The sequence below is a fragment of the Trachemys scripta genome, chromosome 1 (genome assembly GCF_013100865.1).
Source record: "Trachemys scripta elegans isolate TJP31775 chromosome 1, CAS_Tse_1.0, whole genome shotgun sequence".
Classification (NCBI taxonomy): Eukaryota; Metazoa; Chordata; order Testudines; family Emydidae; genus Trachemys; species Trachemys scripta.
The window spans coordinates 240,819,898-240,844,354 of record NC_048298.1 but is presented as its reverse complement, the minus strand read 5'-3'; the positions used below and the strand labels follow the sequence as shown (position 1 = coordinate 240,844,354).

General features: G+C 42.0%; 1 protein-coding gene across 3 annotated transcripts in view; it reads left to right on the top strand.

Moving 5' to 3' along the window:
* Positions 1-24,457, top strand: part of COL4A2 (collagen type IV alpha 2 chain) — a 225,417-nt gene that overhangs the window by 177,845 nt on the left and 23,115 nt on the right. For all 3 annotated transcript variants that reach the window (XM_034758169.1, XM_034758172.1, XM_034758170.1), the window contains 11 exons: positions 1,638-1,745; positions 5,160-5,381; positions 8,619-8,780; positions 9,503-9,673; positions 12,120-12,263; positions 17,620-17,745; positions 18,391-18,572; positions 19,745-19,808; positions 20,222-20,296; positions 22,713-22,820; positions 23,961-24,068. In XM_034758169.1, the coding sequence (XP_034614060.1) occupies positions 1,638-1,745; positions 5,160-5,381; positions 8,619-8,780; positions 9,503-9,673; positions 12,120-12,263; positions 17,620-17,745; positions 18,391-18,572; positions 19,745-19,808; positions 20,222-20,296; positions 22,713-22,820; positions 23,961-24,068 (1,470 nt within the window). The remainder of the gene's footprint in view (positions 1-1,637; positions 1,746-5,159; positions 5,382-8,618; positions 8,781-9,502; positions 9,674-12,119; positions 12,264-17,619; positions 17,746-18,390; positions 18,573-19,744; positions 19,809-20,221; positions 20,297-22,712; positions 22,821-23,960; positions 24,069-24,457) is intronic.

Here is a 24,457-nt window from a genome sequence, read left to right as displayed (position 1 = left end):
TCTCTTCTTCATCAATTAGCATCTTTCAATAACTATAAGACCTTGCTACCATCCCCTCAGGCTCCAAAGGCAGGGAGGAAGAGAACCCTGCTGATCTGTGTCAATAAATGCTGTCTTCATGGCATTGTTTCTCTCAACCCCAAGGAATTTGAATATCGAACACTAAGAGGAGTAAATGTCCTGCTTTATTTTATACTTTTTCACAACCCACTGTTGCCGTAACTCTGTCCTTGTACCCCCTTAGTATTATACAAAGTCACATTCATTTATGCTCTCACCAAATTACCAATGTCTAATTTATGCTTTGTCACCTTTTATTATTGTCTCTTGGTTATAAGGTTTCCTGCCTTTTTTCAGCTAGGCTGTAACTGTGCCATGTACAATTAATGAACTGGTTCAGTGACCTATGCACCAATGACACAGTATTGCCAGAAAAGAGGCATCTTTGTAGTCTCACATCCTTAAGTCCTCTATTCCTATGAAATTCCTAACCCTGTATTAAACAGCCTGTCCTAAGTTCTGTCTTGAGGGCCCATGTAACTGTTCTTAAAAAAGGATACTCAAACTGCCTTCCCTATTTTCGCTTGCAACTGTACATTGAAATAGATTTGGCAATGCTTGGATTAAACTAAAACTGGGTTGTGAAATGAGACATATTTTCCTTGCTATTGTTTGGTGCTAGATGTTAAAACTAGCTACCATAGTATAATCGGTTATTGAAATATGATATTTGTTGCCCTCTGCACCTGCTGTCTACTTTATAGAGAGAGGCTTTTTATCTAGCACAACAATTAATGGATGGAAAACAAAACTAAATGTTAACAATGCTATTTGGGTAACAGGCACATTTAAATTTTGCAGTTGTACCTGCAATTCTAGTATTTTTCTTTAAATTAAGTGAATTTTCTGCTCAGAACATTGAGAGGCTGATGGCACAGTGCTGGCACTAGGAAGATGATATTCAGGCTGCACAGTTCTGACAGTGCTCCTTAATCCTGGCCTCTTTTTTAAATGGAACTTTCCACAAAACAAACAGCAATCATAAAACGATCTTGAATTTTAAAATCAGCAACCCTCGAAATAAAAAACCTTTAGCTATCAATAATAATCTCTTAGCAATAAATAAGGTAAAGTCGTTCTTCATCTAAGTAACATCATCCTATTTTGTCAGAGCTAGCAAATTAATGCAGAAAAACTACTGTGCATCGGAAGAGACAACAAAGTAAATTGCAATTCATAATGATAAATTTAAGGTGTAAAATATTTCAAAGCATATGCATAAATTCCACTCAGGGCCGGCTCCAGGCACCAGCTTAACAAGCAGGTGCTTGGGGAGGCCAAGGGAGAGGGGCGGCACCTGCGGCAATTTGGGGGCAGCAGGTTCTCTCACTCCCTCTGGGAGCGAAGGACCTGCCACTGATTGTGATCGTGGCTTTTTTTTTTTTTTTTTTTGCTTGGGCGGCAGAAATGCTGGCGCCGACCCTGATTCCACTGAAGACAAAATGTGATAAAAGTTGATCCCTAAACCTTAAGATACATAATTATGATATTTATTAGCATATTTGTCTGCATTTATGCATATATTTACTTTCTGTGTTTGGATCTGATTTGTTGTTACTTTTTTATGCATACTTTAGGTGTAAAAGGTGCTAAAGGGAATGCAGGTGAACCAGGTCTCGATGGATTCCAAGGGCGAAAAGGTTCACAAGGTGATCCAGGTCGTGAAGGATTACCAGGTCCTCGAGGTATCATGAAGTCACTAGCCGTTCTTTGAGTACTTTTGATCTGTTTTGCTGTAGTCATGGGAACCTCAACATGCTATTCCAGGTGTAAATATGAATTTGTCTTCCCTTCAGCATTCAGACAATAATATAACATCAAGCTAAGATATCTTGTGAAGCCAAAAGGTTCTCTCATTGGAAAATGCGGTTTGTACTTACTTATGAAAGAATATCAATTTTCCTGTTTTCCAAGTTTCTCCTAGTGCAGAGGTATAAAGGTAATAGTAAAATATCATAACACTAACTTTAAACAATGATACTTCAATAATGAGATATTTTCATACTCCAGGTGGAGCATATTCATACTTACACTTCTGAAACAAAATGCATAAGTGAGGAAAAGACACCTATGAATGCATCCATTTAACTCTTAGTAGCAGAAACACGAATTACATTGTACACACCAAGACAAGAACATATATATCTCTAAGGTTCACAGTCCAGTAGCTGAATATGCACCCCGCCCACAGGTCGCTGAATACATCCCCATTTGGAAGTAAAGTGTTTACAAGTGTATAGTACCTACAACACCTTTTACGTGTATTGTACTGAATATGCATCAAACACCTGGTTTTGTATTTATTAAATATAGTTTTATTTAGTTATTTTGGTTTCTTTGGGAATGTTGGTATGAGGGGCTTTTGGCAAGTCTGAGTGGTTGATGGTTAATATAGTTTTAAAACTAAACTACTACATAATGCATCCTTTGGTGAGGGATACCTAAACGCAGCTCAGAACAAATCCTGCCCCTACCTCTGAAGGTGAGAAGGGGCTCTGGCAGTGAAAACAACTCAGTTCAGCTGCCCGAGGAACAAGATTTGTGGGAGTGGCAGCCCTGGAGGTGCACTCCTCCTGTGTTGCTAGGAATCCAATTCTGCAGGGCTTTCCTCCATAGCACACACAGGATGAAAGGGCAAGACAGGAGGGTCAAGTGGGGTGATGTGAATCCTCTTGTCCTCCTCACTAAGGTCCATGAAAGCTAGTTGGAATTTCCTCATTGAAGATCTTCTTTTGGCCTGTAACCTAGAGGGGAGTATTCTTACCCTGCTGCTGAGACAGACCGTGCTCAGCCAAGATAATCAGGCAGGAGAAAGTGGGGACTGGAGTTTCCCCATAATACTCCACAAAAGTCATTTGCACCATTTTAGTCAAGCATTCACTCGAAAAAAAGACATAATGACAGGTTTTCACGTCGATGTGGTTTTAAAAATTTAAATCCTAATGTCATTCTCACTTATGCTCCTAAAACATGTATGTGCAGTTGAAAATCCAACCCATATTGCTTAGCAAACCAGATTTTTTGTTTACAATAACTGTTATTTCTCCATGGTAATAAGATGATGCGGGGTAAAATTTTCAAAAGTGCCCAACTGACATAGCTTTCAGTGGGACTTAGGCTCCTAAGGGCTAGCTAGATTCACAAAGGGGACTTAAGCATTGCAATGCCAAACTCCTAGGCAGGGCCGACTCTACTGTTCTTGCCACCCCAAGCAGCACACCAAATTGCCGCTGCGGATGATGAGGGCAATCCGTGTGCCGTTAGGGCAGCATGCGCATTTCCGCGGCGGCGGCAATTCGGTGGCAGCTTCTGTCTTCAGGCGGAAGACAGAAGCCGCCGAATTGCCGCCGCGGACAGCTGAACATAGAAGCTGCCGCGAAATTGCCGCTGCGGAAACGCGCATGCCACACTAACGGCACACGGACTGCCCTCGCCATCCACGGCAGCAATTCGGCGTGCTGCTTGGGGCGGCAAAAACACACAGACTGCTGCCCCTTGCAGATTGCCTCCCCAAGCACCTGCTTAGAATGCTGGTGCCTGGAGCCGGCCCTGCTCCTAGGTGCCCTGCCACCCAGTGGAATTCACAGCCCTGAGTTAGGCACTTAGACACCCCATGAATTCTATGGGGAGGGTTAAGTGCCTAAGAAAGGGATTCACAGAAGCCCCAAGCTGAGCTGGGAGTTGCCTAAGCTAGACAATGCAGAGGAAAGGGGTGCGACTTAGGGCCACATCCACAAAAGTACTGGTCAGCCTTTTCTCAGGAGAAGAACAGAGAGGGAGACATCCCCTCACCCTCTTATAGCCAATGGCCCAGTTATTAGGGCACTCAGCTGGGATCAGTTTTCAAACCCCCACTGTGCCTGATTTAGAGCAGGGACTTGAATGCAGATCTCCCACAATCACACTGCTAGATGGTATTTTGGGTAGCTCTTTCTCAGGCTAGGTCTACACTGGGGGGGGGGAGGAGGATCGATTTAAGATATGCAAATTCAGCTACGCAAATAGCGTAGCTGAATTCGACGTATCTGATCCAACTTACCCTGCTGTGAGGACGGTGGCAAATCGACCACCACGGCTCCCCGTCGACGGTGCTTATTCCTACCTGGGCTGGTGGAGTACGCGCGTCGATTCGGGGATCGATTGTCGCGTCCCAATGAGACGCGGTAATTCGATCCCCGAGAGATCGATTTCTACCCGCCGATCCAGGCGGGTAGTGAAGACAAGCCCTAAGTCGCTCCTGTTGAAGCTGCTACACTTTGTACAGATAATCAAATATTAATTGGGCCAGAGCAAGAAGGAAAAACTAAAAAAATAACTCTATAGCCCATTGGTCATGGCACTCCACGGGGCTGTGTGAGACCCAGGCTCAAGTCCGTGCTTGAATCAGGCAGAATAGGGATCAAATGTGGGTCCTTCCACCTCCCTGATAAGTGCCCTAGCCACTGGGCTATTGGACATTCTGGATGATGTGTTTGTAAGCCAGCCCAAAATATTTCACACCTGATCACCCTAGCTCTATTTTGGGTGGGCTTAGGCCTGCTCTAAGCATGCATACTGGATCAGGCCCTGCAGGCAAGCTAGGCAGGGAATGCCTCACTTGAGAATCTGGCTAGGACTTAGGCATGAGCAAAGCTGTAAGAAGCCCGTTAGATGTAAGGCGGCATCAGGATACAGGTGGCTTTTTGCCTGCCCATGAGTGGAAACTTAAGAACCCGTAGGGATATAGGCACCTACATAGTTAGGCAGCAGCTGAGGAGTGGTTTTGTGAATGTCAGTGATGCCTAAATGCTGGATTTAGTTACCTAAAGAGGCAGATAGGTGCATAAGTTCCTTTGTGAATCTAGCCCCTAGGTCAATGAAGTGCTTTTATAAATGTACCCACTGTTCATATTTGACAGTTTATATACTCTATAATTGCTTTATATTTCAATAATGTAGACTTTCCTGCATTAGCATTCAGCAAAAAGTCTGTGGGATTAAACAAATTAAAATTATTTGATACAATATTTGACATTATTATGGTGCATCTGACACTTTTAATATCTAATACAATGTTTTGGTCATGGTTAGTCACATGGTGATCATCATTTTGCCTCTAGGTTTTACTGGACCCCGGGGAGATGGAGGCCCACCAGGTCTACCAGGGCTACCGGGGAATCCAGGCAGTGCAGGAAAACCAGGTGCCCCAGGGCCTATAGGACCAAAAGGAATTGCAGGTGAAGTTTTAGGAGCAGCACCAGGCACCCCAGGGGATTTTGGACCATCTGGATTCCCAGGATTGAAAGGCCTACAAGGAGATCACGGAGTACCAGGAATTAGAGGTAAATGTTGTTTTAAATAAAGTAATGTTTCAGCAAAAGGAAAGGCATGAATGCAGCCAGATTTCAGCAAAGCTTTAATTGAAAGGGCTCTGTTTGTATGCAGAAGAGCTGCTGATCAGGTTAGCAGTACGTCCAACTAATTCTTTTATCCCACAATCCTAAACTAGCTCCTATACCTTCCCTGGGTACCAAAAGACACAAGTGTCCCCTACCTAGCTGCCAAAACCTCTAGCTTCCCCCAGCAGCTTCTACAATGCCGCACACTGAAAACTCAGGACACAGTAAAATCAACTAAATTGTGATATCAAAAGGCCAGATTCTGTCAGTCTTAATGAAGTAGAGAGGGTACAATATTTCACAAGTTGTTCCACTGATGTTATTGGGCTGACTTGCAAAGTATGGTACCACTCAACAGGAATAAGGGTGATAAAGTCTGGCCCATAATAAATAACAGAAGGGAAACGGCACTGATTCCATCATTCACTTTTCCTGTTTAATTCAATTAAAACCTCTGTGTGACATTCCCCAGGGTACAATCTGGACGGTTGTGTCCCCTCAATTCTCCAATATGGGATGCCTTTTACACTGCTTTGCTGTGAGAACAGCCACTCCTGGTCATGCTCACACACAGCCTCTAGCATGCAAAATCACTCCCAGCTGAATTACATGAATGCTCTGGCCAGCCATTCATGAATTACATAAAGGGCGACACCAGCAAATTCCCAGTCCCAGGCCTTCCCCAGAAATGTGCATCTTGTACTGCCCAGGTCGTTCCTTCTGGACAATAGAAGCTCATGGAAAGTCCATCATTTCATCAACAGAAAATGACAGACCCTGTCATTTCAAGTGGAGATGACACTTCAATCTAAGCACACTGGTCTGGATAAAACAAGTTCATTAACTACAGAAAGTAGAATTTAAGTGATTACAAGTAATGAGGCATAAAAGTCAGAATTGGGTTACAAAGAAAATAAAAAGATAATACACAAACTAATACCTAACTTTACAAACTAAGTGAACTTAAAAGCAAAAAGGATTTTCCCACCATAATCTTACAGCAGTCAGGCTGGATCTTTCAGCCAGGACTGGACCCCTCCCCAAGTTCATTGATGTTTCCTTTGTCTTTCAAACGTTGTTGCTGCTGTGAGTGGAGCGAGAGGTGATTCGGTGATCTCTGTTTCTCATTCTTTTATCCTCCTCCCCTCTTGGAGGATTATCTCAGCTGGGTTTCAGGTGACAGCCAGTCTGTTTACAAGGAAATCCCCAGCTGTGTTTTTGCCAATATATAAAGTTCTCACCCCTACCCTTCTTCCTGCCAAAGAATGGCTGATTAGCCAGGTGATAGTTCATAATGGTCCATTTGATTATGCTGATACCTGGCTGTGGTGTCAATGTGTCTTTTATCTCTGAAGAACTTGGATCATGTTACAGCAATGTTATACAACAGAATCTTACAACTTTATACTATGTTGATACACATATTTTACCAGAACAATAATGTTCAGCAGATTATGCATTTTCAAATGATACCTCAAAAGGCATAGTTTATACAAAATTTATCATGGTCTTGTAAAAGTGGTGAACATGGGGTATAGTCTGTCACACTCTGGGTTTGAATTTACCTGAAGCTCTGACAGCATTTCCAGTCTGCGGCCACAGAGTGCCACATAATCAGGGGTTGCTGATGCCAAATTTGAGTTAATTTTAACACAGTACATATGCCTTAATAATGAGATACTGAGCTTTTTACTTCTATGTCACCAGTTCAAATTTGTCTTAGTTTAGTAGTGAACACAAGTCTTCACTCTTTCATGGCTTTTCAGAGTCCTATGGGAGAAAGAGTTGACAGTCTAAGCTCCCAGGTCTCCACATCATAGCAGAACCCCTTGCTGGTAAACTCAACAGAAAGCACAGAACAGAATATGGAATTGGTGCTACCCACTTATCCCTCAGTGTCCAGCCACTTCAGATCAAGGTTAAGGCATGCTAGTTTGGCAGTTCAAAATGTATTGCTGCTAATCATTCAGTAGATACATATTTTATTTATTTATTTTATTTGTTTGTTTGTTTATGAATCCAGCTTTCACTGCTGTCAATTTTTGGGGTTTTTTTATTTTATAGAGCTCAAAAATCATGCTGAGCTTTTTACAGAAAACAAACAAAAAAGACATGGGCCCTGCTCCTCAGAGGCAGTTAGCTTCTTAGCTTCCATTGATTTCAATGGAAGTTAGAAGATTAAATATCTTTGAAGATCTGGGCCATGGTTCCCTCACAAAGAGCTAACACCTTAAATTTTGTGACAAGCTTTTCAAAAGCACAAATGCGAGTTAGGCACCCGACTCCCACTGACTTTCAGTAGTAGTTAGGCACTTCATGAGTGTCTGGGAAAGCATTCACGTAACTTTGCTGGGAGTGACTTTACATGTTAATGGCTGTGTGTGAGCCAAGCCTGGAGAGGCTGCTTTTCACAAGCAAAGCCATGGAAAGGGCACGCTGGACTGGAGAGTTAAAGGGACACAGCAGTGGATGTCAGTGCTCCTCTGATGGCTTTTAATTATTTAACTATTTAAAATCATTTAAATTGTTAATGCTTCAGAGAAGCAATCTATCTCTTATTTATCTCACAAATAAAACTCTCACTTTTGGGCTTGAATTTCCTCTCAGTAATACCAATGTAAAGCAAGAGTAACTCCATTTAAGTCTATTGAGTTACATGGATGTGTAACCAGAGTAAGTAAGAGAAAAGCAGGCACTGGAAACAGGCCCATTGTGTCTAAGTATGGTTTGTATCTCGTAACAATGACCACAGCATGAACCAAGGAGCCATTGTCAGACTGACTTTGTCCACTTCTGAAAATACATAAATGTTATTTTAGAAATTATACTGAGCGTTATTTCTGTGCTTCAGTTAGTTATTTCAGGTATAGGAATACAGGGAATGGCAGAATCATAGAAATGGGTAAAAACCTACTAGATCATATTCCTGCCAATGCAGCACTGTTCCAAAGTTGAAGTAGCTAGTCAATTTTCAGTGTAAATTACTAAAAAAATAAAATCAATTTTTTTAATTTGATTTTTCCAAAGTCATCTTTTCTGATGGAAAATATTTAGCTCTGAAATGTGAGTACTGTCCAAGCAAGGTATATGCACATTGATTAATACAAATGTTGTCTAATAAACCTATACTCTAGATGATATCGGAACCCTAGAATTAATTACTTTAGTATGATATTTTAGGAGCTGGTGGTACTCCAGGTTTGTCAGGACCCAAAGGACAGCAAGGACCCTCAGGTCCTCTTGGTTTGCCTGGCCTGCCAGGACCACCAGGATTGCATGGATTCCCAGGGCTTCCAGGACAGCAAGGACCTCTTGGCAGAACTGGCTCACCAGGATTTGTTGGTGAGGAATTTTTCCTGTAAACTTCTCTATCTTGCACAGACTTGATTTTTCTCATGTTAACTTATAACTGTATGCCTATGAGGGTTATGCTTTTTCAATGAGGAAGGATGGGTCTTGTGGTTAAGTCACTAGACTAGCACTTAGATGATCAGCATTCAATTACTGGCTCTGACACAGACTCTGTGTGTGTGACATTTACAAGTCACATAATCTCTCTGTGTTTCAATTCCCCACCAGCAAAACGGGGACAAATAATACTTCCATTTCCCACAGATGGGTTATGAGGCCAGACAAGGCTGCTGTTTTCTCTTTGCCATTCTTCAGTGCTGCCTGTCTTTCTGGTAACAGAGGTTGCTAGAGAAAGCAGAGCTGCTGGAATGGGAAATGCACAATGGAAATAGTGTTTAATCCTTAAAAGACCAAAGAGAAGGCAAAGAAGGGGAAACTTGGGTACAGAGTCAGGCTGGATTAGAAGTCTGTCCATGAAGCAGTGTTTGGAGATGTTTGTATGTTGAGATGGCCCCATCTCTTCTGCAATATCAGACTTTCATTTTTACTAAGAAAAAAGTTTTAATTGTAAGTAGTTGCTCTTTGTTCATAGCTAAATTTGCCGATCTGCACTGAGCAAACAGAATTCTTTCTCCTTTCCTCACAACTTGTAAAAATGACATTCAAGTCCAAAAACTTACATCCAATCTTCCTATTTCTATTGATTGTTACAGGTTCACTTGGTGCCAGGGGAGATCAAGGTGACCAAGGTTTTCCTGGTCCAGTGGGCATGAAAGGTCTGGCCGGTGACAAAGGTGAACTCGGTAACAAAGGAGTACAAGGAACACCTGGGGTACCTGGTCTCCCGGGATTAGACGGAATGCCTGGTTTTCCAGGGTTAAAAGGTAAGATCTTAAAATTATAGATACATTAAGAAAGATACAATAGCTTAGAGTGTGTCTCTGTTAAACAATTTCTCTGCAAGTGTAATTCTGCTTTAGTCAATAGAGTTATGCCCACAGAGAATTTGGTTCAATATATTTCAGAAACACCATAACTATTCTCCTCAGGCAGTACTTGGCAGTTAAAGCTTGAGGGTAGAGAAAGCCTATGAGATAAAGCTCTGTGTGAGAGGGACAATACCTGTTTTTTGTTTTTTTCCTTTTGAAAAATAGGTACTATTTACGATTCATTCCTTCTAAAATCCTTTTCTTCACCCCCAGTCCAGTTTATTTCAATGGAATTAAAAGGATTCTCTCTATTTTTTTCTCCCCACAATCCCTATTTCAAAGCTTTCATGTGTTGGCAGGTATGCACCTAGCAAGCAATGCCATCCATAGAAGCGGTCCCATTGAGACAATGTTCAGGTTTACCAGAGCACTTCATTTCACATAGAAAAGTTGGAGCTCTCGCTAGCCAATCAAGAGTTCATTGTATGCCAACAATAGGTATTTTTTATTAGAAAAAGCTAGTCAAAACAGAATTCCATCCGTTGTGGAGTAGGGTGAAGCAAAACACAAGTTGTTCTCCTAAAAGTGTGGCAACAACTTTTTGTCACAGTGTGCATTGGGGAGGTCACACTCAGCATAGGACTCTCTTTCTGGCATTACTTTGGACTTCAAATCAACTTTCATTCAACAGGATCACTAACCTGAAGAGACAGATTGTGCCTGATGCTAGTATGGGTATGAAGGGCAGAGTCAGCTATACGAAGCCTCCCTAGTTACTTTGTAGCATCCTACACAAGAGCCAGGCACAATAGCAGTCCCATTCTTCAGAGGAACACCAGAACTGCTCCCAGGAGTGCAAATATCCCAAAGGGGAAAGAAAGGAGGCAAGGCATCTGTGCTGGCCAGAAAGACAGTGGGAATCAGGCTACATCATCCAAATAGATTGTAAAGCAGAGGAACACCACCTGCACACCAGGGACCTGGGGGAGGGAGGCACATCCCTTTATGGATCTCCCTCTGTGGGTACTGCAGTAGTACACCATTTCCAGTGACTGCCAGTGCCTTCATGACACAACTTGGCCCCAAATCCTTTAACTTAACTGAATATTCAAGGGATATTTTTTTCCTGTAACCACGTCAATGAATACAAAGACTATTCAGGCTACTTCCCTCTTAGCGCAAATATCTTGCTTTTGACATACCTTATCTGGTACCAATTGTCTAACCACAATGTCTCTGGGTTCTAACATGATTTAAAATAGCTTATTGTAATAAGCTACACACCATACTGTTCCTTCTGAAGCTGAGCTTCAGCTATCCATCAGCTGGATCCCTAGCTGAGGGGTGTTCTCTCTGCTGTACAGATTCAGAGCGAAGTCGTCATACCATGTACACTAGCTGATGAGATACCTGTCACATTTCAATTAATCTTATTCAAGTTCTTGGCTTCTTAAACCTCTGACAACTCTCTGAATGTTACTTTTTTAGGCTTTGGAATCTAAGTTTACACATATTTAAGGGAGCAATTTAGGCTTTTAGGCCTAAATTTGAACATGTGACAACAACTCCAGTGAAAACAGGCACAAAGATACTTTGCTACTGAAGAAATTGGCAGAGGAAAGCTTCGCAAAAGACATGGGTTTTAAGCAGGGATTTGAAAAAAAGATTGGGAGGGTAGTGGATATACAGAGACCAGCGGGCTGCTGTAAGCATAGAGGGTGTCCCCAGAGTAGGAGCAGGCAAAAAAAAAAAAAAGGAGAATTTAAAAGAGAGGAAATGACAAGTGTGTGGAATTAGTGGGACTAAGGCAGAAATGGGAGCAGAGAGTAAGAGTCTGACCCAATGCGTAGTGAAGGCAATGGAAGTATCCATCAACTTCAGTGGGTGTTGGCTTAGACAACACAGATGGAGTTGTGCAAAGCTTTGATGGTGACAATGAGTAGATTGAATTTGATGCAGGAGGAGAGGGGAAGACACTGGAGGAATTTTGGAGGGAGAACTGTGTGCTCAGAATAGCCAGAGAGGAAAATGACCTTAGCAGTGTTGTTTTGGGTACACCAAAGGAAGAAAGGTAAGACAGAGGGCGGTTAGCTGTGAGCAGGTTCCATTTGTTAAGGGAAGAGATGACCAAGGCATGGAGAGGGTTTTAGTGGTAGGAATGGAGGAAAAGGACAGATTTTTAAAGGTTTAATAGAGAAGGGAACAACAAAATTTAGCAAGAATATGGATGTGAAGGCTGAAGGAAAGAACATTAAAGCTGTGAGGCAGGGTAAGGGGTAAGGGTTTTATTAGTAGAGATAAGGAATGGGGGTATGTCTTTATCTTACAACTACTCATTATGGCAAATAGATGAAGTTGGTTTTGGTTTGGCTTAAAATTTCTCTTTCCTGTTTCTTTAAAGGTGCTAAAGGTTCACATGGTATTGGAGGTTTCAAAGGTATGTTAGGCCAGAAAGGAAAACCAGGATTGAAAGGACTCAAAGGCGAAATCGGCGCTTTTGGCTATCTGGGTTCTAAAGGTCTGCAGGGGGAACCAGGCCATAAAGGTATTTACATCTACATTTTCTAATATTACTGAATGTTTGTGTCTTACATGTGTGAGAGCGTGCCAGGATGTAAATGCTAAAACAATACATTTCTGACATGGTGAATTTAACTCAGGAATTCTATCATTACTACAAAGGAGGTCCTGGAAAAGCCCAGCCTTCCTGCACTTAAATTTAGTCCAGGACTTCTTGTATCATGAATGAATCGCAGTTAACATAGTTCCATTCCTACTACTGTGGTTAGCTAGGTGTCCTCATGGTTATTATAAAGTATAAACACTGTTTTTTCAAAGCTTCAAACTGAACTGTATTAATTCACTCTGAAATATATATAAAGAAAATCTCCTGGCTTCTTGTTTGTCTAATTCTGACAGGCAGTGGCTTATTATGTTGTTATACCAAATATTAGTACTTCCTGAGAAGCAATGCATCCCGGTGCATGTTTGATATAAATACCCTTCATGTCATGTGCTATTGTTTCTTACATAAACCCATTATGAATTGATGGCCTACAATATCAGAAGTGGGAAGAGGGAGTTTCAAGCTGTTTTTAAGATATAGCTGTGTTGAATTGGTGACGTTCTAATTTTTCTTAGTGTTGCCTGTTGATCCCTAATCTTGGAAGGTCTATAGTTTTGGATAATATAGAATCTATCTGCTAAACATGCTTATAGAAATAATAATGGAAGTTATTGCAGCTGTAACAGCAAGTAGAAGAACCAAAATATGTGTATTAAAATAGGGGTGGCCATAGGTCTTAAGCATTAAGTGTTAAGGGCTTAGAATGAGGCCTACTAGAAGTTGGCAGCAGGTTTAAAATAGCATGAGTATTATGTGCTGGACCAAAGGTTATGGAATGACATGAGCTGGACCTAAGATTATAAAACTTAGCAGTACATATCTTGTGATAGTTTAGCAATGAATTTGGTGGTAAACAGGTAAACCACAAATCTTGGGGATTTCTTGCAAAAAGAGTTAACCACATTGACACATCAAAATTATTGGGAGAGGAACTGATGCAAATGGTTGGGCTACCTGTTGGACATGTAATTATGGTCAACCAGAACACCACATATGGACAACCAGAACCTTAAAATTGGTCTCCCAGAATACCAAATATGAATAGGGGGCTGAGACTTGACTTGATCTGATATGGTCCTGCACATATGTGAGTGAAACAGGAAAGGGGGTATAAAAGATATTGTTAACCAACCTGTTTTTGGCACATGGGAACAACAGCATAGTACAACCTAGGAGGAAGCCTGGCTTAGTGCCTTCCTTTTGGAGTGATCTCCACTTACTTTTTCTTTAGTCTTTGTTTCTAATGGTCTCCATAAGGTTATAAGTATACACAATAAGATTATAAGTATGAACAATGCAGGAAACCACTTTACTGTACTTATTCTTATTTATAGGAGTACTTGTGGCACCTTAGAGACTAACAAATTTATTAGAGCATAAGCTTTCGTGGACTACAGCCCACTTCTTCGGATGCATATAGAATGGAACATATAATGAGGAGATATATATACACACATACAGAGAGCATAAACAGGTGGGAGTTGTCTTACCAACTCTGAGAGGCCAATTAATTAAGAGAAAAAAAACTTTTGAAGTGATAATCAAGCTAGCCGAGTACAGACAGTGTGATAAGAAGTGTGAGAGTACTTACAAGGGGAGATAGAGTCAACGTTTGTAATGGCTCAGCCATTCCCAGTCCTTATTCAAACCGGAGTTGATTGTGTCTAGTTTGCATATCAATTCTAGCTCTGCAGTCTCTCTTTGGAGTCTGTTTTTGAAGTTTTTCTGTTGTAATATAGCCACCCGCAGGTCTGTCACTGAATGACCAGACAGGTTAAAGTGTTCTCCCACTGGTTTTTGAGTATTTTGATTCCTGATGTCAGATTTGTGTCCATTAATTCTTTTGCGTAGAGACTGTCCGGTTTGGCCAATGTACATGGCAGAGGGGCATTGCTGGCACATGATGGCATATATCACATTGGTAGATGTGCAGGTGAACGAGCCCCTGATGGTATGGCTGATGTGATTAGGTCCTATGATGATGTCACTTGAATAGATATGTGGACAGAGTTGGCATCGGGGTTTGTTACAAGGATAGGTTCCTGGGTTAGTGGTTTTGTTCAGTGATGTGTGGTTGCTGGTGAGTATTTGCTTTAGGTTGGGGGGTTGTCTGTAAGCGAGGACAGGTCTGTCTCCCAAGATCTGTGAGAGTAAAGGATCATCTTTCAGGATAGGTTGTAGATCTCTGATGATGCGCTGGAGAGGTTTTAGTTGGGGGCTGAAGGTGACAGCTAGTGGTGTTCTGTTATTTTCTTTGTTGGGCCTGTCTTGTAGGAGGTGACTTCTGGGTACTCGTCTGGCTCTGTCAATCTGTTTTTTCACTTCAGCAGGTGGGTATTGTAGTTTTAAGAATGCTTGATAGAGATCTTGTAGGTGCTTGTCTCTATCCGAGGGATTGGAGCAAATGCGGTTATATCTTAGAGCTTGGCTGTAGACAATGGATCGTGTGGTGTGTCCTGGATGGAAGCTGGAGGCATGTAGGTAAGTGTAGCGGTCAGTAGGTTTCCGGTATAGGGTGGTATTGATGTGACCATCGCTTATTAGCACAGTAGTGTCCAGGAAATGGACCGCTTGTGTGGATTGATCTAGGCTGAGGTTGATGGTGGGATGGAAATTATTGAAATCATGGTGAAATTCCTCAAGGGCTTCTTTTCCATGGGTCCAGATGATGAAGATGTCATCAATGTAGCGCAAGTAGAGTAGGGGCGTTAGGGGACGAGAGCTAAGGAAGCGTTGTTCTAAGTCAGCCATAAAAATGTTGGCATATTGTGGGGCCATGCGGGTACCCATAGCAGTGCCGCTGACTTGAAGGTATATATTGTCCCCAAATGTGAAATAGTTGTGGGTGAGGACAAAATCACAAAGTTCAGCCACCAGGTTAGCTGTGACATTATCAGGGATACTGTTCCTGATAGCTTGTAGTCCATCTTTGTGTGGAATATTGGTGTGGAGGGCTTCTACGTCCATAGTGGCCAGGATGGTGTTTTCTGGAAGATCACCGATGGTGATCTTGTAAGTACTCTCACACTTCTTATCACACTGTCTGTACTCGGCTAGCTTGATTATCACTTCAAAAGTTTTTTTTCTCTTAATTAATTGGCCTCTCAGAGTTGGTAAGACAACTCCCACCTGTTTATGCTCTCTGTATGTGTGTATATATATCTCCTCATTATATGTTCCATTCTATATGCATCCGAAGAAGTGGGCTGTAGTCCACGAAAGCTTATGCTCTAATAAATTTGTTAGTCTCTAAGGTGCCACAAGTACTCCTGTTCTTCTTTTTGCGGATACAGACTAACACGGCTGTTACTCTGAAACTTATTCTTATTTATATTGATTTTTTCCTATGATTTCAATTATGTTTGTCTGTATTAATGAAAGTTCATAAAGTTTCTGGGTGTGTATCACCAATTTCTTCTTCTTAATTAACTCCAAATAGTCACCTGAATAAAGAATCTGTTATTTGTGACAGGTGCACTTTTCACCCTAGATTAATCCCAGACTACAGTAAAAGCTGTCCCTGCTTCCTCCGCCCACAGGCACCGCCCCCGCAACTCCCATTGGCCACAGTTCCCAGCCAATGGGAGCTGCGGAGCCAGTGCTCAGGGCAGGGCAGGGTGAGGAAAATGCACAGAGCCACCTGCCGTGCTTCCAATTAGGAGGCAGCAGGGACAGGTCACCACTTGCAGGGAGCCACCTGAGGTGAGCACCTCCTGGATCTGCCATCCCGAAACCCCTCCCGTGCCCCAACCCCCTGCTCCGAGCCCCCTCCCATGCCCCACCCCCCCCCAAGCTCCCTCCCTTTTAGTTAACCGGAATTTTTCACTTATCGTCACCCCACCATTTCCCCAACATGCCAGATAAAAAAGCTTTTACTGTATATTGGCCTAAATGGCCAAAGGAAAAAATTGCTCTCAGGATAACACATTCTAGATCAAAGAATACAACTAACATACAGTGCTTCTCTCTGAGTAACCAGCAGTAAATGTTGTCTCTTGAGTTATCCCTCTCTCCAGTCAGGAACTATGTGACTCACACCATATGACATGCTGCAAGCAGGGCCGGCGCAACCCATTAGGTGACCTAGGCGGTCGCCTAGGGCACTAACATTTTGGGGGCGGCGGCCGGATCTTCAGCCGCCCCGGTCATCGGCAGTATTTCGGGGGCAGGACCTTCCGCCGCCTCTGTGGGGGGCAGCATTTTGGGGGGCGGGACTTTCTGCCGCCTAGGGCGGCAAAAAAGCTGGCAGCGCTCCTGGCTGCAAATGACATTTCCCTGTGAACCAGGCTCAGACTATGAACAGGAGGCTGATAAGGGTCTCACATATAGAGACTGAACAAAAGTGCTTGTAAAATCTTCTAGAGACAGTGCAGATGTAATGCAATATATAATCAATCCTGATTTCTGTGGTTTGAGGCCCTAAATTTGTTTTAAATGGGGGGGAGGGGGACCCTCTAAGCCCCACAGTGTAGGTGGACAAGTAGTTGGGATGCTGCCAAAGCAGTGATGAAAGGTGCTTTAGACTGAACAAGCATCAATCAATCAAAAAGCATAACTAATGTTGCTGGTGGACACTAGTTGGCCTTGTTCAGTTTGTATCTATTTCGTTGTAGAAATGAGGACCTCTTTCTTTCTTTTAACAAACACCAGTGCTTTGATGTAGTTTTAGTGTGAAGACTACACAAAAAAGTACTCAAAAGTCAGGAAATGTGAAAGTAAAAGTTGAATGAATAACATAGCTCTGTTCTTTCTTGCTTGTGCATAACAGGAGTCTTTAAGTTCATGATCACATATTATCTAAGGACAAATTTTTCAAACCTTGTTGCCTAAAATTAAGCACCTAAGTAAAAATGGCCTGATATTCAAAGGTGGTCACCAGTGCTAGCTCCCATTAACTTCAGTGTGGTTTGTGAGTGCTCAGCAACTGTGAAAAACGGGCCCCTCTTACTTAGACTGACTTTGGGCACCCAGGTTTCTCCCATGTTGTCTGAGAAATAGTATATGCTCACCTACTCAGACTGCAATGGAATGAATATGCACAGGGGGGCAGAGTTAAGCTTGTACATTCAATTTCAAGTTTTATTTTTCATATCTTCTAGTGTTTGAGTATGCTGCCTTCATGCTGATGTCCTCATGGTATTTTTATTTAATATAATAAAGAGTTTTCTTAGCTGCTGAAGTTTCCATGCTGGCTCCGACTGTCGAGATTTTTGTCTCAATTTATTTCTCTGTATTTTTGAATACAGTAGAGGTGACTAGGCTTTATTATTTTTAGGTGACCGTGGAGACCGGGGTCCAGCAGGAAGACCAGCAGAGATCATGCCAAGCATGCTGTTTGAGGTCAAAGGTGATAAAGGAGCTATAGGAGACCCTGGCCTAAAAGGAGATTTAGGCTTTAAAGGTAAGAACAACAAAACAGTCATTTAATATTCATGATTACTTACCAGTTACTAAGTATGTCCTGATGTTCAGAAGCTTTTCAGTTATCCTCTCCATATCCTTAATATGTAATGCCTCCTGTTGTATTACAGCACAACACAGCTGAGCTGGCAATGAAAACGGAGGGCTTGATTCTCACTGTAACTCTATTGCTACAATGGCACTACCAGTCTAAGGGCTTGTCTATCCAGAGAGGTAGTGAGCAGCAAGCTAGCATGCTATGGTTTCAGCCCCAGGCTTGCTACACATTAACTTGTCAGACAGACAAGCCCCGAGAGAGCGAAGAATCAGACCCACTGACTTAAATGGAGTTAGAGCAAAACCGGAATCTTTAATTCTGTTCTGTGCTGTCTTTTCCACTGTCGTCATTATTTTACCTTGTGTCTTCAAAGGGATTTTGACATTTTCCTTTTTATAGGTAAATCTGGTAAGAAACATCTAATGTATCTATGGCCTTAAAATGTGCTGTCTCTTTGTATAGTCCTGGCACTGTCTGGCTCTCTCTTTGTCTAAAGACATACTGCTGACCTGAAAGTTTTTACGTGGATAGAACTACCTGTCATGTGAACCTCCCCTGATGTTACATTTCATACTGGTTTTCTTACAGGTAGTAAAGGAATGCCAGGCTTACCTGGCAAACCAGGAGTTCCAGGTTTGCCTGGATCAACTAGTCACATTGAAGGTGAGAAAGGAGATGCTGGTATTAAAGGAGTGACAGGTGTTCAGGGGTATCCTGGTACAATTGGACCTCCTGGCATACGAGGTTTCCCTGGAACCACTGGAATCAGGGTAAGTTAATGTCCATTGAGATTTTTTTTTTTCAACTAAAAGGCCATCATTAAGCTTGTCTGATCTAGGTTTTATACACCATTAAAATTGTGTTGGAATATTGAAATACAAAGATATCAGAAATCAATAAAAATGGAATGTATGAAATGTCTTCTCTGTAAAACACTCTCTGCCATTCACTGTACTCTGGATAGGGTCCTGAGAATGCCAATATGATTTTCTCCTTCTCCTCTTCTCCACATGACCCGAAGTCCAGCCATCAGTTTTTCGCTGATGTGGGACCCAAATCCTCCTTGGGGCTTCTCAATTCTGCTATTGAATCTGCTAGGAAAAGTTGATCTTACCTCAAGCTTGCCCTTCCTGATGGGGTTGATTGTGCCACCACCAAAAAACCCCACTTTGCTCTCCAATTTCATGAGCAAGAGGCCAGGTCAGAGAATCAAATCAGTCTCTCCCACAAAAGTAGGTTGATCAACACTAAGGGCGTATACACACTAGCGCTTACTTTGATATTAAGTGCTGGTATAGACAGCGTTATGTTGGTGGGAGATGTGCTCTCCTGTTGACACAGCTACTGCCGCTCAGAGAGGTGGAATAATTATGCCAACAGGAGAGGTCTCTCCCGTCAGCATAGAGCGTCTGCACTAGCACCGCTACAACTGCACAGCTGCATCCATACAGCTGCGCCACTGTAGCAATTCTAGTGTAGACTAGCCCTAACTCTCATTTACCAGCAATTTCTGTGCATACTTTGTCAACAAAATAAGTTGCACTCGGGAGAACTCCACTCACAAAGGGCATAACAAGAAAAATCATCCACTACACTTGGTTGTATAGAGCAAAATCCTATGGTCCCTTCTTAAGTAAACTCCCCATTAGACTTCAGTGGGAGTTTGTCTGAGTGAGGACTGCAAGTTTTGCCCAAAGAAATTTAACTATATTACACAATTCATGTTCCCAATTTTAAAGGAAATAGTGCTCACAAATGCAGCCTATCATTATTATTGATGTAGTCTGGCTACATCAACCAAAGGAATCAATTATAAAGTGCTAAAGAAACTCAAAAGTGTAAGTATTTTGGCATTTTATAGTGTCTCAATAGCAATGCTGTTTTAATGACTGAATAAACGTTCATTCTAATTAAATACTGTCCATTTTTAACCATATGATAGGGTGAAAAGGGTACTGAAGGAATCAGAGGTGATTATGGTAGACCTGGCTCTGCTGGGCAAACTGGTGAGTCTGCTTCTGTCTCATCCATTGAGCCATTTGTACTAATCTCATATATAAACCTTCATATACATTGTATGCAGTCCTTCATATAGGGTCTGATCCAGCCCACATTGGAGTTAATGGAAAAACTTCAGTGGCCCAGTTGATCCAGTGCCTGTTGTGCATTGGATTAAGTCTATATAGTCTTGTTTAGTTTCCTCCATCAGAGAGGCCATGACTTTTTTTTTTGCACATATCCTTCTCCTTTTTTGTTGTTGTTCGTTTTATCATCATTTCCATTGTGGCACAGCTAAGCTACAGTAGTGAGTTTTGCACTTTTCTCTCAAGGCTACAGATTCTTCAGAACACTAATAAATTGAATTTGTATTCAGAATTGAAGTCCAGTCTCATCCTTCGTTTATTTCTGCTTGGAACAGGTGATCAAGGCGATACTATAAACTTACCAGGAAGCACAGGTCTGAAAGGAGAAGCTGGTGTAACTGGATCATTGGGTATTCATTTCATTGACCATCAGAATTGTTCTTTATATATTGTTTTCACATGTCTACATGTTACAATCCGTGGAGGGTTGCTCATAGGGATGGGGAACTCATTTGTCTGAACTCCCCAGCAGGCTGAGCTATTCAACATGTCGCACTGCAGTAAATGCCTGGGTGAAACTGGAGTACTGAGGAGTAAGTGGTTAAACAGCCTCATAGCTCCATATAAGGGAAAGTCAGGATTTGGCTTTTAGTCCTAATGCACGCAGAACTCTCACTAAAGTCAATAGACATTTTGCTTGGAAAAGGGGTGTTGTGTGCCTCCAGTGACTACAGAATCTGTCTCATAGTCCCCTTATCACAGTGCTTGGAGATATACAGTTGTGTTACATTTTCCACATTGAGGTGAAAGTATGCAGTATCACCTCTTCGCTGAGAATGTGAATATGCTGCATTAAAGTGTTAGACAATATGTATAGTCAAACAGCATACAACTAAATTAAAAAATTACATTCTGCTTTGTAATGGCATTTTTGCCATTGACATTACTAGGATCGTTATTTGGCCCTAATTGTGCATGGTGGAGAGTGCTAAGCCTACCTCTTCTTTGGACTAGTCTAGGCTGAGAAAAATAGTGGTGTTTTAAAACCAGGGTTGACCAGGATTTTTAAACAGCACTGTCATTGTCTTCACTAGATACTAAGCAGTGTTTAAAAACATGTTAATTGACATGGGTCATCTAACACATTTTACAACATGAATCATTTTCCCAGGCTGGGCAAGCTCACTGAGGGTTTGTCTACACTTGAAACACTACAGCAGAGCAGCTGTAGCAGTGCAGCTTCACAACTGTAGCCCTTCAGCGTAGATACTACCTACACCAGTGGGAGGGTTTCTCCCATTGGAGTAGGAAATCCACCTCCCTGAGGGGCAGTAGCTTATTAGTCAACAGAAGAATTCTTCTGTTGACCTAACGCTGTCTACATCAGGAATTAGGTCAGCATAGCTATGTTTCTTAAGGGGTGTGGATTTTTCCCACTGACATTACCCAGGGTACAATCTGGACTGATGGACAGCTGTGTCCCCTCAGTTCTCCAACTTGGGGTGTCTTTTACACTGCTTCGCTGTGAGAACAACCCCTCCTGGTCTGATCACACACAGCATCCAGCATGTAAATCACTCCCAGCCATAGGTGCAGACTCCATGGGCTAGAGCACCCATGAAAAAAAATTAGTGGGTGCTTAGCACCCATCGGCAGCCAAGCTCTCCCCATCCCCCCTAGTGCCTTTTGCCCGCCGGCAGCCCTGCCAATCAACTCCTCCCCCTCCCTCCCAGTGCTTCCCGCCCACCACGATCAGCCATTCCACAGTGTGCAGGAGGTGCTGGGAGGGAGGGGGAGAAGTGGGGATGGGGCACACTTGGAGGGAGCAGAAAGAGGTGGGGAGGAGTGGGGGTGGGAAGAAGCGGGGCGGGGTAGGTGCTTGAGGGAAGAGGGAGAGGGGACCTGGGGCTGAGAGGAGGTTGAGCACCCCTTAGATAATTGAAGCTGCTGCCTGTGCTCCCAGCAATACTATGTGAGTGCGATAGCCAGCCACTTGTAAAGTACACTGCATGTCAACACCATCAAACTCCCAGTTTCAGACTTTCCTCCAGAAATATGCATCTTGTACTGCCCAGCACCCTCCTGGACAGTACACGCTCATACGAAGTCCATCATCTATTGATAGAAAATGATATGCACAAATCTTGTTATCTCAAAGGGAGTTTCTCAAACACTTCAATCCAAACATACTGGTTTAGATAAAGCAATGAAATACATTTATTAACTACAGAATGATAGATTTAAAGTGACTACCAGTAATGAGGCATATAAGTCACAATTGCTTACAAGGAAATAAAAGGTAAAATGCAACTAACACCTAACTTAACAAGCGAAGTGAATACAAAGCAAAGGGGTCTCTCACCACATTGTCCAGCATTCTTACTGACTGACTCTCTTTCAGTCAGTATCACCCTGCCCCATGCTCGACCCCATGTCTTGGTAATGTTATATAGTGGAATCTTATATCTTTACATACAGTGTTACCACACATACTTTACCAGGACAATGATTAGCAAATCATGAGTTTTCAAATGATACCTTACACAGTATGCTTTGTACACATTTAACATAGTCTTGAAAAATGGGTGAATGCAGGATATAGACTGCCACACACCCCTGAGAGATGTAGCTATGCCAATGTAAGTTCCCAGTGTAGACCAGCTCTGAGCGTGTTCTTTATGCAATGAGGCCAGGGCTTTCTTAGGAATCCTGCCTCATTCACTAGGCAGCTTCAAATTCAATTATTCCTGATAATTATTCAAATATTCCTGGCATATATATGGTGATTGTTTAGGGAATCTATTGTTAACATTTCTGGTGTTGCAGGTGTGAAAGGAACCAGAGGAGATACAGGTGAAGTTGGTGATCCTGGTTTTATTGGCATTGAAGGCCTAAAAGGCACCCAAGGTTTTCCAGGTTTAAAAGGGCAAACAGGTGAAATATTTCTTACATTCTATCTTAATTATGGAGCAATCCTAAAATTAGGAGTAGAATTGGTTTGAAAAGTGCAGGAACAAAAAATCAAAGATTTATTCAAATACTTTTCATTGAAATTTCAAATTTTAGAAAAATTTTGACCATTCAATAAGTTGGTCAAAAACTGTTTTTTAAAAATGTGAACATTTGCAAAAGAAAAATTCACCCAAAAAAATTCATATTCAATTTTTTTAGATCAGCTCTCATTAATTAATCTAATTAAGATATTGATGTGCCTGTTTACAGTAATACAGTCCCAGTGCAATGGCATTCAGTGTACAAGACGGGATGAGAGTATTTGGATGATACCCAAGAAAGGGAGCATTCTAATACTTGCCCTTCCCTCTAATTTAAATGAGATACCAAAATACCCCAAAGGGCCTTCAGCCACTGTATTTTGAACCAGTTCTTTTGGCTGACTGTACGAGGCAGATAGTGGTGAGATTCTGCTCTGGATCCAAATAGGCAACTTGAGAAATCTGTTACCATTAGGTGAACATGAAAAAATGTTGCTCCATATATTTTTTATTATTATTATTATTGTTATATTGCCTAGAAGCCCCAACCAAGATCGGGGCCCCATTGTGCTGGGTACTGTACAAATATGTAATGAGAGACAGTCCCTGGCTCAAAGAGCGCTTACAGGCTAAACAGACCAGGCAGACACAGTGAAAGGGGAAACAGAGGCCAAAAAAGGGAAGTGATTTGCCCAAGGTGGCACAGCAATTAGGCTAAAATATTCAAATTTGTTTTTCTAATAGCAATAGAAACACCCACCACTGTCTATGTCTGTGTTTCTCAGGTAGCTGGAGGCATGAAGTTTGCAATTATAGAAAACAGTGCATTTTTTGCTGTCTCATACTGTTCTTTTTGGGGGGAAGGTGGGGAGAGGGATGTATGTGTTTCTTCCCCCATAGCATACTTCAAACTAGCTCTTTATTTCATAATTTTGGTGTAGGGGACTTTGTTGTTTATTTATCCATAAGGCTGCCCATACTGGCTCCCAGAAAGACTGAAGGTAGCATAGTCGATGTTTTATTGTATACAATAGGATCAATTTCATGGACACCCAGAATTAATTATGTGTTTTTCCTATAGGCTTCCCAGGGTTGGTTGGACCACCAGGATCACAGGGAGACCCAGGTCTTCCTGGATTTCAAGGTGAAAAAGGAAGTCGTGGATGGCCTGGTTTCGTGGGACAAGCAGGTTATAAAACTATTTTAATTAAGTCATTTTACTTGAAGTATTTCAGTATTGTTCATTTTGGGGTGAGGAAGAAAAAGGATCATTGGCATTTCAGAGCTCTACCTCTCTTCCCAATAAATGCTGGTTTCCTATAAAGCTCAGATGCATAAATGTAGACTTGTATGATTTGACTTTTCTTGCATTATAAGGATCCTTGCATTCTCACATTGACTGTAGGGGAAGTATTTGATATGTCAAGAACCTAATTTACAGGAACTGTTTTAATTTCTCATGATGGTTGCAAAGCAAATTAATTTTCAACAATGTAAGCAACTCTTTTTCAAATGTAGCAGAGAGTAATATCATTTCATACAGTGCATTAGATAGTGAGCAATTTATCTTACATAATC